General features: G+C 45.5%; 1 protein-coding gene and 1 pseudogene across 5 annotated transcripts in view; one reads left to right on the top strand and one right to left on the bottom strand.

The window, feature by feature from the left end:
* Positions 1-1,075: 1,075 nt before the first annotated feature.
* ILKAP (ILK associated serine/threonine phosphatase) overlaps positions 1,076-16,438 on the top strand; it is a 29,256-nt gene continuing 13,893 nt past the window's right edge. The window contains exons 1-5 of one of the 4 annotated variants that reach the window (XM_079923604.1): positions 1,076-1,403; positions 10,218-10,283; positions 10,757-10,813; positions 14,026-14,145; positions 15,563-15,689. In XM_079923604.1, the coding sequence (XP_079779730.1) occupies positions 1,349-1,403; positions 10,218-10,283; positions 10,757-10,813; positions 14,026-14,145; positions 15,563-15,689 (425 nt within the window). In that variant the 5' untranslated portion in view covers positions 1,076-1,348. The other 3 variants (XM_079923605.1, XM_079923603.1, XM_079923606.1) reach the window with 3 other exon arrangements.
* Positions 1,810-9,023, bottom strand: LOC307187488 (heterogeneous nuclear ribonucleoprotein A1-like; annotated as a pseudogene). Its single transcript has one exon. The product of its transcript is annotated as a heterogeneous nuclear ribonucleoprotein A1-like (transcript).

The raw sequence follows: 16,438 nt of genomic DNA, 5'->3' as shown, positions 1-16,438 counted from the left end.
ATTTCTGCAGGGATGAGGCAGTTCATCTGTTAAAGGGAGAGCAGAGAGCAGTGAGGGTTTCAAATAGTGGTGAGTGAGCGGGCAAGTAGATGAGAGGCATGAAGGCCCACTGGGCCCCACAGTGTCCTCAGCCAGAGATCACCAGAAACACACCTGCAGTCGTCGGAATTGGGTTATTACTCATCCCAGCCAGGGAGACTATTACCACGGGCAACCTCAGTAAAGGGACGTGCAGAGGACTTACATTTGGGTCTGTGTTAGTTGATTTGGGGAAACATTTAAGGAGGCAGGGCTTTGCTCTGGATTGGATTATGCCAGGAAAAGGAGGCAATTCCTTGACTGGATGACTTAATAAATCGTATCTCAAAGGCAGGAAGACTAGAGAAATCCTAAACTTGTCATTGGTAAAGAAGCAGCGGTCACTCTTATTGGCCAAGACAGAAGGATGTTTGGTCACTTTTGTGGCTTGGCCAACGCGCGTCTTTTCGTCTGTGTTCAGACATGAAGAGAGGGGCCTCGGTTTTGGCTTGATCAGTCATCAGAGCCTGATGTCGACGTTTTATGAACCTGTGTATATTCAACAGAACACCGAGGCCCAGCTGTGTGCCAGGCCAGCTCCCTAACGTCCCTGCTCTCTGGAACCTGCCATGGACGCTCCCTTTCCCCTCCCCGCCACGTGCCCGGATGGCGGCAGTCGAGACATGCCTCCTCTCCACACTGCATCTTAAGGGACCGCTCTATGAGGCTTCGGCTTCTCAATCTCAAATTGGCCAAGGATGTAGGCCTACCGTGGCGGTGTGAGGATGAAGGGACGGAACCGATGTGAAAACCCCATAAAGCCTTCCGGGCCACCAGGGCTCACTACAGCTGCCCTCGAGCTCAGACATGTCTATCTGGAAGGGCCTTCTTGGTATCGGACGGCCGTGCCCAGGAAGAGCAGGAGGGGCCCGGGACGGGCGTCCGACAGAAACATCGCACAGTCCGCGGCGCGGCGCCCAGGTATCCGCTCGCGCAGCCGGCGAGGAGTAGATCTGTGCGCGTGCGCGCCTCCGCCCCGCCCCCCTCACCGCCCCGCCCCCCCGCCGGCGCGCAGGCTGCTGGGGCGGCCGGGCCACGCCGCGCGCCGATTGGTGGCGTTCCGGGCCCGCCTTCGGGTGATTGACGGCTCCCGGGCCGCCACCGCCCAGCCGCCGCAACAGCCGCCGCCGCCGCTGCCTCCGCCTCCGCCTCAGCCGCAGGGTGTGGAGCCCGCCGCCGCTCGCGGGCTGCGCGTCTGCCGCCGCCGCCGCCGCCGCCGCCGCCGCCGCCTCCGCCTCCGCCTCCCAGCCTCCGCCTCCCAGCCTCCGCCATGGACCTGTTCGGGGACCTGCCGGAGCCCGAGCGCTCGCCGCGCCCGGCTGCGGGTAAGCGGGTGGCCGCCCGGACGGTGAGGAGGAGGGCGGGCGGCGGCCTTGAGGCCGCGGCGCCTGAGGCGGCGGCGGGGACGCGGGAGGGTGAGCGCGGCCTACACCGGCGCGGGGAGTTCGCGGTCTCCGCCATGTTCGCTGCGCAGGAGGAGGGGACCGCGGCTCGGGGACCTTTGTGTGCGGCCCACACGTGTGGCCGCCGCGGCCCGCGCACAGCCGCCGCCGCCCGCTCACGGGAGCCGCGCGCCGGGTCGCCGGCCTGCGTCCGAACAGCTCGCCGTGTGGGCCGCGTCGTTCCGGGCGCGCTCCCAGTTCTGCGTTTTCTTCGGCTTTGTTTTTCGTCTCTACCCCGGAGATGGAAGTCATCGCCGACTCAGTGCTTGGGGTTGTGAGGCCCAGAAGAGAGAATTCATTCTCTCTGCTCCTCTCGTTGGATCTAACGATTCATGGTAGTTTTTGTGCTTTCCGGGGCCCCGGGAAGGGCCCGCTCCCCTGCCGGCCCCCGACCTCGGCCGCTGTGCCAGGTCCTTCCTGGAGGCTGGGGTTGGAGCCGCCCACGGCAGCAGCGCGGGGACCGCGCGGTTGGTCCTGTGTGTCCAGCGGGTGACGGCCACGCCAGGTTGAGGTTGGCCTGGCGAATGTGTTCACGGGCTAGGTACGCAGCTGGGTGCTGTGGTTTAGGGCTTTCTTTACGAGCCCAGCTTGGTGGCAGAAAACATGGAAAACTCTAAAAACGCATTCAGACTGCAGGCTCAGCTCAGCGCCGGGTCTCAGTCTGAAAGCCTGCGGGGGGCGGGGGCCCGCGTCTGCGGTAGGGGATCCGCGGGCGATCTGGGACCGCGCGGCGCGGGTCTGCAGAGCCTGGTTCGGGAGCTCTCGTTGTCGTAGGGGAAGGGGAAGGGGAGGGTGACTGATGGCCAGCCTTTGCTCTCCAGGAGCCTAATTCTGCACGCAAGTGATGAAAATTGAACATGGCTAAGGTTAATGCCTGTGGGAAACGCTGAGTGTCCAGAGGAGCGACGTTTGTAGTCCGTGGACAGAGAGCGGGGAAGGAAGTGGTGCTGGAATCTGGCCTCTCGGAAGATGGGTAGACTTGGGACTTGCAGAGACTCTAGGCAAGGGAACGGTGTGCTCTTTGGGGAACGTTTCGTTCTCTAGTTGGCCTGGGCGTACCAGCGTGGAGGGCTACTGTGACATGGGGCCCTAAAAGAAAGGCCCCCAGAGAAGGGGTTGTTGTGCCCTCCATGGGGCCTGGATTCTGGCTTGTCACACGTGGACCACCAGGCTGGCCAGTCTTTGTCGGACCATTATTCCCAGTAACGGTGCCGTGACTTTTCCCTACCAAACATTCATCTTGTGGATTGTTTCTGAGATTTGTTTTCTAGATTGTTCTAGGTACGGGTGAAAACTCTGGCTTGTGTATGCACTCTTCCTTACTCTGTTGATGGAGTATAACCTCTATCTGAATATGTTTGGGGCAGCGTTTGGAGTCGCAGATGTGCCTGTGGGCCTGTCATTTTCTTGAATCGCAAAGGGACCCTTGAAACGATACAAAACTTGACAACTCTTACAGGTTGGTGCTTGGGAGGGCGTATCCAGCCCTGGCTGAGACGACAGGGTGGCAGGGGTGCTGCGTGAAGTTTAAACGCCCCCTTCCTTGAAGCGTGGATTCGTGAGCTGCTCCCTGCCTGTGGGGAGGGCACTGACACGGTCCTGCTTGGCTGGGTGTATGTTTTTAAACAGCCTTGAAAACAAAGAAGGCCTGCTTTCTGAATTTGTAGCTGACAGAAAGCTGAGAGGGATAAGTACTAAAGTGAGTGACAGAATCGGGACCCAAAGTTATCTTGACAGGCATTTAGTTCAGACCAACAAGGTGAGTCTTAACAGGTTAAACAAAATCATTTGAACAAGAACAGAATCTGATTTCACAATTTTGTGGAAATGCTTTGATTTTTGAAAACTTAATTCAAAACGTCATACTTTTTGTTTCCGAAAAATTGATCATATTGATTGACAAAATTGAACGTAGAGAGAATGAGAGGAAAATAAAGTTGGTTTCATGAAGTGGATGGAGAGATGAGGCTAAATCGCACCATCATGACCCTCACAAAGGATGTGCAGGTGCCACCAATTTCCGAGCTAATTCAGGGAACAATAAAAGACCTAGACACTTTCACAGTCCCCAAAAAGAGTTGTTCCAGACATGTTATCAGACTGTGTGGTTTCTGACCCCAACTCTGCTCTTGCTGTCCTCTGTGGCAGTTCCTGCTTCTGGGAAACATGAATGTCGCCTCCTCCTGTTAGCCCACAGGTTAGACAGGGCGCTGTGTCTACAGCATGTAGCACAGGTGGAGCACGAGGTCTGCGCTTACTAGATGCTAGTGCCTGGTAGAGGCTATTCTATGAGTTAACTTTCACAGCCATTCAGAAGGGGAAAAAAATGCACTCTTAAATGGATTTTGTGAAAACACTAAGTGTCCAAAGGGAGGAAGTATCACACTCCTCAGATCACATCAAGTGTATTTTATTTAGTTCTTTGATTTTTTGTTTTAAACATTACATCTAATGTTCCTACCCCAAGCCTCTTAATTTTTATGGTCTGAAGAAAAATGTGGAAAGAACGCATTAAATGTTTTCAGATTTTGTGCTAAATTAGGAGTTTTCATACCAGCCCCTAACATGTTTTGACTGCTGAGTGAAATCAGGTTTTTTATATACAGTATACATAGCTTACCTAAAAAAGGGAGTATGTTTGTTATTATCAGATAGAAATGGAATTTCTCTGGTACATCATACTCATAAAAGTGCTGACTTGATGTCTTTAAAGATTGACAGCTTATATTTGGCAGTCCAAACAAGTTAAAGGTGTCCTGGTTTAAAGTTGTTTGGGCAGTAACCTGGTTTCAGTTTTATAGGGCGGTTCTTTCACTGCACCAGTACACTTTAAAGCTGATGGTCAGCTGTCAGGGACTAAATAAATATTTGCTTGGCAGGCCATCTTCAAAATATTTCCTTTTAGAAAATTGGAGATCTAAACATAAAATAAAGGCTAAGATATTAGAAAAAACTTGGACTAATTGTAAAACTTCAGGGTTAATAAGAAAAAACTCAAGTCATAAAAATTAGAATGGATCTAGCTATGTAAAAATAAAAAGTTTCTGCAGGCAAAATAGCACAAAGGCAAAAGACAGACTGAGAGAAAGTGGTTGTGGTACACAATACTAAAGGTTACTATCCCTAGTAAGGGAAAGGCGCAGATAAATTAATAAGAAAAAGAGATGACCCGTTAGAAAAATGGTCAAAGGATGTGTCCTGACAGTTTATAGAGGAAGAAATGCAAATGACCCATCAACCAGAGCTTCCTCCGTCACTGGAAAGGAATAGCAGATCACTGATGTGCCATATTTTTCACCCATCAGATTTAAAAATTGGCAAGATGGTAATGAGGGTGTAGAGAAATGGATATTCTCATAAAGCGTGTTGGGGGTGAAAGTTACCACAACTTTTTTTGGAACAAATTTTGGCATTTGTCAGATTTATTAATTTACCCTTTGACCAGCAGTTAGCAGATAAAATAAGGATATAAGCCTAGGGTTGTTTATTGTGGCATTATTTGTCATGTAAAAAACCAGAATCATGCTGCGTGCCCATCAGTAAGGGAACCAGACCAAGTGAGTGGCAGTGCTTTCCATAGAGAATAGTGTGCGGCTGTTGAAGCGAATCGTTAGACCCAGTGTGATGGCTTACATGAATAATGATATATGTAGAGTGTTGTGTATATAGTATACTTCTACCTTTTAAAAATTAAAATGCACATACACAAGTTCACGAGCATAAAGGAAAGTGGAAAGTATACAATAAACTGTTACGGTGGCGGGGAGGCGGGGCCTTTTTCTAATACGTCTGTGGTATTTGGAAAACATGTACCGTAGTCCCTCAGTATCTGTGGGGGATTGGTTCCAGGATCCCCTTCGGATACCAAAATCCGAGGATGCTCAAGTCCCTTATATATCAATGAAATGGCCTAGTACAATGGCCCTCCGCATCCACAGGTTCCACATCCTCGGATGAGGAGGTCAGCTGTGTCACATTTGTAGTTGAAGAGAAAATCTAGGTATAAGAAGCAATTTAGGCAAAATATTTAAAAGCTTGTTGTTGCTTTACTGTGTGTAGCAACTTATAGCTAATCTGAATATAATCAGCCCAAGAGGATTTTTCTCAGCATAGTATGTAACTTTCAGTAGACTTAGCTTCAGAATGTAGGTAACTTAAAAAAAAAAACCAACAATCTAGATAAGATTATCTATAGTGAAAAACTTGTTTTCTGTCTTGTTTCTTTCTTTATGAGAGTTCTTATATTTAGATCAGGGGCCTCTTCCAAAGTTTAGGGTCAAGGTCACACTTGGTCCAATGATTGCAGCTCCAAATACTTTGAATTACTATTTATCCAAAACAGAATGTAAGGTTCTGGCTAACCAGAAGTTCCCTTTATAGCATCTGTGACCTACAGATTGTTGTTACAGAATCCAGATGCAAGCTATTCTAACTCTGACCCTTTTGATGGTGCAAAAAGGTGTCCCAGAGATCTTACAGAGCCTCGGGATTCTCCTTGTGGGGTTGTGTAAGGGTTAAATGAGATGATCCTTGTGAAGTTCCTAGAACAGTGTGGGGTGGGGGCAGTGTAGCACGTCGCCAGAAGCATGGGCTGGGAAAGCAGGCTGCCTGGGTTTGGATCACCACTCCTCACTGGCTCTCTCTTGGACAGTTATTTAACCTAAGCGCCTCAGTTTTCTTATCAGTAAGTTACAATAATCATAGTACCCACCTCATAAGATTATTGTAAGGATTAAATCCATTAAAATTTGTAGAGCACTAGAATAGTTCCTGGCAGGCAGCGAATGTTAATTATCATTTATATAAGCCATTTTCAGTTGTGGCCAACAAAAATATGAGATGATCTCATTGTGTTTAATTGAAATACCACTCACAGTATTCCAGAGTGACAGAGGAGAGGAGAGGCTCATTCTGTTCAGCATGGGAAGATAAGCCCTTCTCTGGGGCTGGTGGTAGGTTTGAGGAACTGACTTAAACTGAGTTGTCGCCAAAGGAGAGAGGCCAGGCTAGTGCTAAGCTGGAAACTCTATTATGAGGAATGCTTGCCGGGACCGAAAATGTATTAATACCTGGGTAAAAGAGGACTTTGCCCCATTGGACATTGGATTTGGAAAGACCTGACTTAGATGGGTAGTTTAATTCAGAAATTAAAATCGGACCCTGCGTAAGTAGAAGGGTTGATTGTCTTCAGGTTGGCCTCCTCCCTATAATGTCCCCCTCTCCCAAGATGCCTGGTGCTCTGGCCCCGCTGAATCCAGTGTGATTGTTCTGGGTCATCGCATTCAGTTTTGAGTCTGTTGGAATGGGCATGTTGATGCTTAGACCAATACAGTTTGAGTTTCCGTTGGAAGTGGCTTGCTAGAATATTAGCAATTCTTGTAGGAGGATTAATACAGTGAGTAAATGGTTATCCTAAATGCCTCTTAGTGTCCTCCTAATGCTGTTTTTTTGGATACTCCCCACAGAGTCTTTATGTCACTTGTGAGAAAAATGAAAGTATTTGTAATTACTTAATGTCTTTAGGGTAATCCTAAGGGATAAAAATGTAATTTATGGAGTCGACATTTCCCATTTGCATTAGGGGTATAAAGCAGAAGAGTTACTTTTTGTTAAATTAGGAATTACCAGGTATTTAATGTACTTCTGACCTAAAGACTCCTGAAGAAATTTCCTTTCTTGGAGTTTATAAATTTTAATTAAAATTTTTACTTTTTTAAAAAAGTAAAATTGATACCCAGCTCATTTCTAGGCAAAAAGACAATATGGATGAAACTTTTAGAGCGTACACATTGAATTGGTTTTTACTTTTATTTTTTTTAAGAGGGTATTAAATTGTTTATTTATTACACATGATAATGGATGATACACAAGCTTCATTCCCATCTATATCTGGTACCATAATCCAATTTAGATATATTGCATAGGATGTGCCAACAATCTTATATTAATAATCAAAAAACTCCATGACTTGGCTTGGGTGACCCTTTTCACGGTGAACTCCAGGTCACAATGCAGTAACTGTCAGTTCAACTACACCAAGGTTTCGGAAGACAGTAGCTTCTCCACCAAAGCAGGTTGTAAGTAAATTTTGAATGGAACCTGGCATCACCTTGAAGGAATGCTAACTTCACACTGTTGGCGTAGTTTACCAAAATGGCTTCAGAGTAGACTAACTTTACACAGTACATTTTAAAAAAGGACACATTTATTCAGCGTCATGATCAGACTATTACGTTTAGCAATCAACAGCATGGGTGCAAAAAAAAAAAAAAAAAACTACATTAAAACCCTTTGTTGGAATGCTTTACACTTTCCACAGAACAGAAACTAAAATAACCTGTTATACAGTTAGTCACAAGTACAGTCCTCGAGTTTTTTTGCCCATACACATGTCTTCTGTGTAGCAGCTAGGCCCTGCCACCACTGTGCTTGGCTGAGCTCACAAATCTGTTGTAGCCTGGAGCTTCCCCGTCACTTCTCTGGCTCTCCTCTCCTCCTAAGCTTTGTTTCCTGGCAGTAATCGAAACCTTCTGCCACTGCCACAGCTACTGCTGCTGCCGGAACCACCACAGCCACCTTGGTTTCGGGGTTTGGCAAAGTATTGGCCTCCACCGCCCTAGGGGCCAGAACTTCTGCCTCCAAAGTTTCCTCCTTTCATGGGTCCAAAATTTGAAGATTGATTGTTGTAACTGCCAAAATCATTGTAGCTTCCACCACCTCCAAAATTGCTTCCATCATTACCAAATCCATTTTAGCCGTCCCCACTGCCACCATATCCACCACCACCGCGGCTGCCACCAAAGCCACCTCGGCCACTGAAGTCTCCTCCACGACCAAAGTTGTCATTCCCACCAAAACCACCTCCACGACCACCACCAAAGTTTCCAGAACCACTTCGACCTCTTTGGCTGGATGAGGAACTAGCCATCTCTTGCTTAGATAGGGCTTTCCTTACTTCACAGTTGTGGCCATTCACAGTGTGGTATTTCTTAATGACAATCTTGTCTACAGAGTCATGGTCATCAAAGGTTACGAAAGCAGAGCCTCTCTTTTTACACTGCCTCGATCAGTCATGATTTCAAACACTTCAGTTTTCCCGTACTGTTCAAAATAATCTCTTAGATGATGTTCTTCAGTGTCTTCTTTAATGCCACCAACAAAAATCCTTGTCACAGTTGAGTGGGCACCAGGTCTTTGAGAATCTTCTCTTGAGACGGCCCTCTTTGGTTCCCCAACTCTTCCATCTACCTCGTGTGGCCTTGCATTCGTGGCCGCACCCACCTCCTCCACAGTGGCGTATGTGACAAACCCGAAGCCTCTGGAGCGCTTGGTGTTTGGATCCCTCATTACCACACAGTCTGTGAGCGCTCCCCACTGCTCAAGATGGCTCCTCAGACTGTCATCGGTTGTTTCAAAGCTCAAACCTCTGATGAAGAGCTTCTGCAGCTGTTCGGGCTCTTCGGGTGACTCTGACATAGACATGATGGCAGTGGAGGGGCGGAGGGGAGATGTCAACGATACTTACTCTGTGGCGTCCATGAGCAGAAAGGAGTAATCTACCGAACGTATCTCTGAATTGGTTTTTAAATGAGTACATTTCTGTACTTGAACTCAGAGGAGAAAGATCAGTGTGTTGAACTTCATAGGACGTGGATGTCCACACCTTCATCTTTAGCCCTCTGTTTCCCCCACGTTCCTGTGGGCCAGTTCATGTATTTCATAGCTTCAATAGAAATTTTGGGGAAAGCTGGAGAAGGAATAATGGTTACATTTTATGTGGAAAGGGATAATTGAGTATAAAACATTTCAGATAAGTACTTTTGGTAGGTAAATCTTTAGGTTTTTTTTTTTTTTTTTTTTTTTTTTTTTGGCGGTACGCGGGCCTCTCACTGTTGTGGCCTCTCCCGTTGCGGAGCACAGGCTCTGGATGCGCAGGCCCAGCGGCCATGGCTCACGGGCCCAGCCGCTCCTCGGCATGTGGGATCTTCCCGGACTGGGGCACGAACCCGTGTCCCCTACATCGGCAGGCGGACTCTCAACCATTGCGCCACCAGGGAAGCCCAATCTTTAGGTTTTTAGAAAGTTTCCTGGCTTTCTCCTGAGTTTACCTTGGAGTATCTGAAATCCCTCATTTTCTTCATAGATATTTATTGAATTGGGCACTGTGCTCTTAAGGCAGATTGGCTTCCCTCAGGCCTCTCACCATCTCTGTGCTCCGTGTGTTTAAGATTCTCCCTGGTGGTTAATTCAGAATGGTACTGAAATAGGATTTTTAAGACCTGTAGATCTTTGAAGAGTCCCTTTATTTCTGAAGTTCTGTATTGAGGTACCAAGATAGAATTATTGTTTTGCTCTAGAGTCAGTTTTTTCTTCCCAGGATTCACTTTTAAAGAAAGATTTTAAAATATTTGTTCAATAGTGAAATTATCAAAAAAAATACTTGTTTCCCTCAAAACACGCAATAGCCCTTAAAACGCCTGTTGGGTCATCTTTCATTGCTTGTATTATGTGTTGACTGTAACTTTTTGGAAACAAATGTCCCTATTAAATGGCTGTCAAGAAAATATTTTTTAAAAATAAGCTTTGTCCAGCAGCGGGGAGAAGATTTGAATTTAATGGCAAACTTAAAGATGTCCCCCTTTGAATCCCATCTGGCCAATGACCAAATGCTCTCTAAGCAGGTGTTCCGTGTTCTAGGGAAAGAAGCTCAGAAAGGATCTCTGCTCTTTGATGATCTCCCTCCGGCCAGCAGTACTGACTCAGGTACAGTCTTCAGGCTCTCCCAGGTGTGTGTCAACATGTCATCCTGGGATTGTAGTTGTCTCAATCTTTTTCCCTTTCCCCCATTTTCAACACACAGATGTTTTAGGTGTTGGACTGTCTTAAGTTTTGAATCCATGGCATCAGGTAAGGCAGAAAAATCCGCTAGTCGCTAGCCCTGAGAAACTGCATAAAAGTGTTGAGCAGTTTTCTCTGGTTCATTTGAGTGTTTAATATACTAGCTGGAATAAGATTTAACTCTTTAAGGCAGATTTTTTTGTTTCCTTTGAAATGATAGGACTTTAAAATAAAATAGGTTCAAGACATTATTTAGCACTGTATGAGTTGCCACTGGATTGACACAAGAGTTTTGAGTTTATTTCAATGACCTGTGTAGGTGTCCTGGTGGGATGGATTCTGAAACTTAAGCCTCCTCCTGGTTTTGTGGGCTCACTCAGTGTTCTGCTGTGTTTCAGGATCGGGGGGACCTTTGCTTTTTGATGATCTCCCACCAGCCAGCAGTGGTGATTCAGGTAAGTGGTAGGGAAAAATGTCCAACGTGCTGGTGGAAATAATATGCACTATTTTACCCTTACGTAAAATTTATTTATTTATAGCTTGTAACAAGCCTTAGGATGATATTAAATCATAATACAACATAAGGTTTATTAAAACTGAATAGATACCTGGAATTTCTTGGCAGTCCAGTGGTTAGGACTCAGTGCTTTCACTGCTGGGGCCAAGGTTTGATCCCTGGTTGGGGAACTAAGTTCCCGCAAAAAAAACCCTAAATAGATACCATTAGGTGGGAGCAAAAAGACGCTTAAATGCTACATCACTTTTTGGTGATTATTTTTTACTTCTTGCAACTGACTTTTAAGAAGTGAAGAGTCCAGTAATTTACTTTGATCTTTGTTATTAACGTGTTTTTCTTAATTAATTAATTAATTAATTAATTATTTTTGCTGTGTTGGGTCTTCGTTTCTGTGCAAGGGCTTTCTTTAGTTGTGGCAAGCGGGGGCCACTCTTCATCGCGGTGCGCAGGCCTCTCACTATTGCAGCCTCTCTGTTGCGGAGCACAGGCTCCAGACGCACAGGCTCAGTAGTTGTGGCTCACAGGCCTAGTTGCTCCGCGGCATGTGGGATCTTCCCAGACCAGAGCTCGAACCCATGTCCCCTGTATTAGCAGGCAGATTCTCAACCACTGCACCACCAGGGAAGTCCCTGTTATTAACGTTTAAAAGAAAATCTCAGTCTTTCATTCTGGTTTTGCCTTGTTATATTCCTGACAGGCCCAAATGTATCCAGCAGAAGTGTCTGAATATATGAAGTACAGTTAAAATATTTTCAGTTTCCTGATAAATAAGTCATTTGTTTTATGCCACTTACATTAAAAAGAATTTTGATTTTAAGAAAATGAAGTCAGAATGACACTGCTTTACTGACTGGTACAGACCATGTGCAGGAATTTGAATTCTTAAAATTCAAGACCTTAGTTAATTATTTTCCAGTCAGTCCTTTTATGTTCTCAAGATTCTTTTTATTGATTTGATTTCATTTTTGTCAAGCCTATTAACATTGGCTCTACCTGAGCCTGTAAATGTTTAACTTTTCCTTTTATGTCCCAATTACACAGAAGGGGAAAATAGAGCCGATTCTTCTAGGTTGTCATATATGACGAATGTATTATTCCACTAACTGAGAACTTCTCACATGGAATTCCCCCAAAGGGAGGGGGAAGGTAGGGCAATGGTGGGGGACAGTGGGGATGCAGGCTGTCCTTTTTCACGTGCAGTTTTATCCTCTAGTGTAAAAAACCTTCCTTATGTTGTCAAATAGAACACTTGCTGCTTTTCAGGTATATTTTTTGTATTATTAATTCTTTACCATAAATTCATTGGAATTAGTCTAGAAAGTACGGATTAAATTAGGTATCATTCCTATATTTAGAAAAAGTATCACAATCGTCTTACATAAGAAGTCTCAGGTTTTCAGGCTATGTATCCATACCAAAAAATTACAGCATTCTCATACAATTTACCCTAAAACCTTCCCAATAAAGACAGTGCACTTAGTTAAAATGAAAGTTAATGTGTGCAACTAGGGCTCTTAACAGATTTAATTTAAAAAAGGAAGATTCAGCATAGTTACATCTTAGTTATCCACAGGGCAAAAGGCAATAAACTAGTAGAGACTTAGAAGACATCAACCCATTGTTAACAAGCTTGATTTTTTTTTTTTTTTTTGGATATAGAATCCAATCTTGTATGCAGTATTCAGGCTTTCTTGAGAAGACATATCTTTCTTCTCAAGCAGGCAAGAGCCATTTACAAAAATTGACTGCATTCTAGCCCATAAAGTAAGTCCCAGTAAAGAATCAGCTTCATACGTAGACCTTATTCTCTGATGACAATGTGATTCACTTAGAAGTCAATAACAGTTTAAAACATTTCTCTGTTTTTCAATTTAAAAGAAAGGAAGATTCTTTTACATACACATTGGGAAAACTGGAACACAAACAGTAAGTGACAGGAGGCTAATGAAGAGACCTTTGGGAAATCCGTGACATTGTCCCAGTTAATTTGCCTTACTATGTGGGGTGGGATGTGTGTGTTATACTGTTGCAGAAATCTGTCCTTTGCAAGTAATTGACCCTTGTTGCAGGCAGGGACATTTCTTTCCTTTTTTTTCTCAGTACTCAGAAATGTCTGGCAAAGAATAGTTGAATAAATAATAAATGGTTGCATGCTTTTATACCTAAATGCAGAGAACACTTAGGGCCATTTATTGGATACTTGATGGACCAGGCACTGTGATGAATGCTTTACATACCTTCTCCCCAGCGGTTTTCAAACAAGCCCCTGAGAGGACAGTATTCACCCTATTACGGGTGAAGAAACTGAGGCTGGAAGGTTAAGTAACTTGCCTTAAGGGCACACCCCTTGGAAGTGGCAGAACTGAGATTTGAAACTAGACTTCTGTTGTTCCAAAATGCATACACACTGCAGGTGCTCTTAGCTCTGGCTTTGAATACAAATTCGTCCCTTTGCAAGTGGGAATGGCTTCAGCAGTCCTATTTTGCCTCTCAGGATACATACAGTTCTTAAAGCCTGATGTTTATTTTAAGCCTTTTTTGGCACTTGTTACTCTTTTTTTTTTTTTGCGGTACGCGGGCCTCTCACTGTTGTGGCCTCTCCTGTTGCGGAGCACAGGCTCCGGACGCGCAGGCTCAGCGGCCATGGCTCACGGGCCCAGCCGCTCCGCGGCATGTGGGATCTTCCCGGACTGGGGCATGAACCCGTGTCCCCTGCATCGGCAGGCGGACTCTCAACCACTGCGCCACCAGGGAAGCCCTACACTTGTTACTCTTTTGAACTGGTTCAGGACATTTCACTTTGCAGATTTTGGAAACTTATTTATAAGGAAGGGCTTGTGGATGTAAAACATCATATATGTGCCATAGCCCCAAGATATGAATGTGTATTTTTACCACTGAGAAGCCTCTCTTGCATGTCGTCTTATGCCAGTCTGAGCAGGGCCTGGATCTTAATTTGTGGTCTCCCACTGTGGGTGCCCAGGCACTGCCCCACCCCTCAAAGTCATAGCCGTGACTGCTGTGCCTCTCTCTCTGCCAGGCCTCTCTCAAATGTCTTTTGTCTCTGAGGGCTGGGAGGGAGCCTGGTCTGCTAGGGACTCTTATCGTCTACAGCTGTGTTTCTGTCTGGCTTTGACTTTATATTTCCAGGTTCTCTTGACACTTCGATATCCCAGGTGGTAAAGAATGAAGGGAAAGGAGCAAAGAGAAAAACCTCTGAAGAAGAGAAGAATGGCAGTGAAGAGCTTGTGGAAAAGAAAGTTTGTAAAGGTTTTCAGACAGTTTGAAAACAAATGTATTAGACTTCATATTGTAAAACAACCCAGAGCAAAAAGCAAGCTCAGCTTTCCGACAATATTGGATTGGCCAAAAAGTTCGTTCGGTTTTAAGTAAAAATAAAAGACATTTTTCATTTTCACCAAGAAGTTCATTGAATAATGTATTCATTAACTGAATGACCTTTTTGGCCAACCCAATACTTCCTTTTAATGTCTGTATTTAAGAAGTGGATAGGGTTTCTTATTTGCAAACGGATTTCCAAGTTTACTTTTGCTTCCTCTCTCCTTGCTCTCCATGTACATCTGTTACCTTTGGTCAGATAGGAAACCTGCATTTGTCCTTCAAGGGTTAAAAACCACAGGTAGTTCTTACTTAGCCTTCGGCAGTGAGTGTTTAGCTTATTGGCCCCCCAGTTCCTTGTCCCCAGCCTGTTGGTTAGCACTTGGAATTCTGTGAATAGCTCAGTAGACAGGTCCCAAGAGACAGCCTGAGGCTGGAAAAAGCAATTGAAATTTGTAGTCAGCTTTGTAACATGTCACAGTGAGTGGGGAAGAAATGAAAAGTATCAGCTAAAGAGAAAAACTGTGGATTTTCACTTATCGCACTGGCCACTTTGTCTTGTGCCATAAGTGATCTCAAGGCAGAGGCTGTAGGCTGCAGTGCAGGTGTGAGAGGACCTGCTCCGCCTCTGCTGTGAAGACGTGCGCTCAGCTTGGCTTGTCACTGCCTTGAGCCTGGAGAGCACTGTGCCTGCCACCAGCCACTCTTCAGAAAGCGCTCATTCTATCACTTCTGTGGATCTAGGTGTCAGAAAAAGCTTAAACCAGCCATTAAAGAGACATTTCTGCGCCTCCAGTGAACTCCTTTTTCCTGTCCTTCCTCAGTTAAAGTAAAAGCAGCTGATCCTACCATTTGTTCAAATTCTTCCAGCCTCAAGCATGGAAATATATATTTCCAGTGTATCCAACAGGGTATTAGGGATAAACTCTACTTGCTTGCATTCCTCTAAACTAGAAATTTTTTTGTCCTTATTAAATTATTGACAGACTAGATTTGCACAGAATTCCTTGCCCCAGTTCAAGTCCCACTTCTGTGGGATGACAGCACATTCCTTGCTCTGGTGCTTTGACTTAATGCCCTCGCAAGAGAAGCCATTCTGTACTAACTTGCTGTCGTCTGCTGTCTCCTTCCCACTGCTCAGCCTTGCAGAGACCGGCCCTGTCCAACAGTGGTCTGAACCTTGTAACAGACTTGCAGTCCGGGAGATGCCTTGAGGGGTGTAGCTTATTTGTTTGCAGCGCTAGGGCATTGCTGAAGAACAGCCATAGTTCCCTCATTTGCTCTGGGACTAGGGCTTCTGGAGAGAAGGGCACAGTTTTGTATTGGCTTTTTGTTCTCTTTTTCTTAGGCTCTTCGGTGATCTTTGGTTTGAAAGGCTATGTAGCTGAGCGGAAGGGCGAGCGGGAGGAGATGCAGGACGCCCATGTCATCCTGAATGACATCACCGAGGAGTGTAGGCCCCCCTCCTCCCTCATGTGAGTGTCTGTGCTCTAGCAGCCTGATGGCATAAAAGTCTCTGTTCTGATGGGAACTTTGGGCTGTATCCAGTTTGTGTTTATTAGAAAGACATATTTCTTGAGCTGCTTGGTTCAACATCAGTAGTTCTCAGCTGGGGTTGGTTTTGCCCCCCAGGGACATTTTTGGTTGTCACAGTGGGGGATGTACTACTGGCATATGGTGAGTGGAGGCCAGGATGTTATCCTGTAGTGCACGGGTTAGCCCTGCAACAATTGTCCTGCTGGACTTGAGAAACCCTGCTAATTGGGAAATGACTCTCCCTATTTTGGGTCTTGGGGTGTGTGCTTTCCACCAGTACCTGAAGAGGTTCTGACAGATAGTATTCTTATTCTTTGACCCAGGAGATAGAGGTAGAAGCTGCTAATTACAGAGGTGAATGGTGACCGGGAGAGCTAGTGCATATAGCGAGGGCCCAGGAAGAGAACAAAAAAGCAGAAATGGCATCAAGAAGATTTCCTGCAGTTGCACAAACTAAAATGAAGGAAAAGGCATGGAGGAAAAGCCATTGCTCACCAAGAGCAGGAATATGCTTTGGAGTTGCTTTTGAACCCAGGAAAGGGGCTTCTGGAGAGCCCCACGGGGGTAGATATTTTCGGGATAGATTTAATTGAGGAACACTAAGCCATAACTAGCAAATACTACGTTGTAAGATTCTGAGTTATCAACCACATGAAATTTATTTTTTCATGGCTTGTGATGTCCCAAA

Source organism: Stenella coeruleoalba (genome assembly GCF_951394435.1).
Source record: "Stenella coeruleoalba genome assembly, chromosome: 6".
Taxonomy (NCBI): domain Eukaryota; kingdom Metazoa; phylum Chordata; class Mammalia; order Artiodactyla; family Delphinidae; genus Stenella; species Stenella coeruleoalba.
Note: the sequence above shows the minus strand (reverse complement) of the source record. Positions and strands in the feature narration are given on the sequence as shown.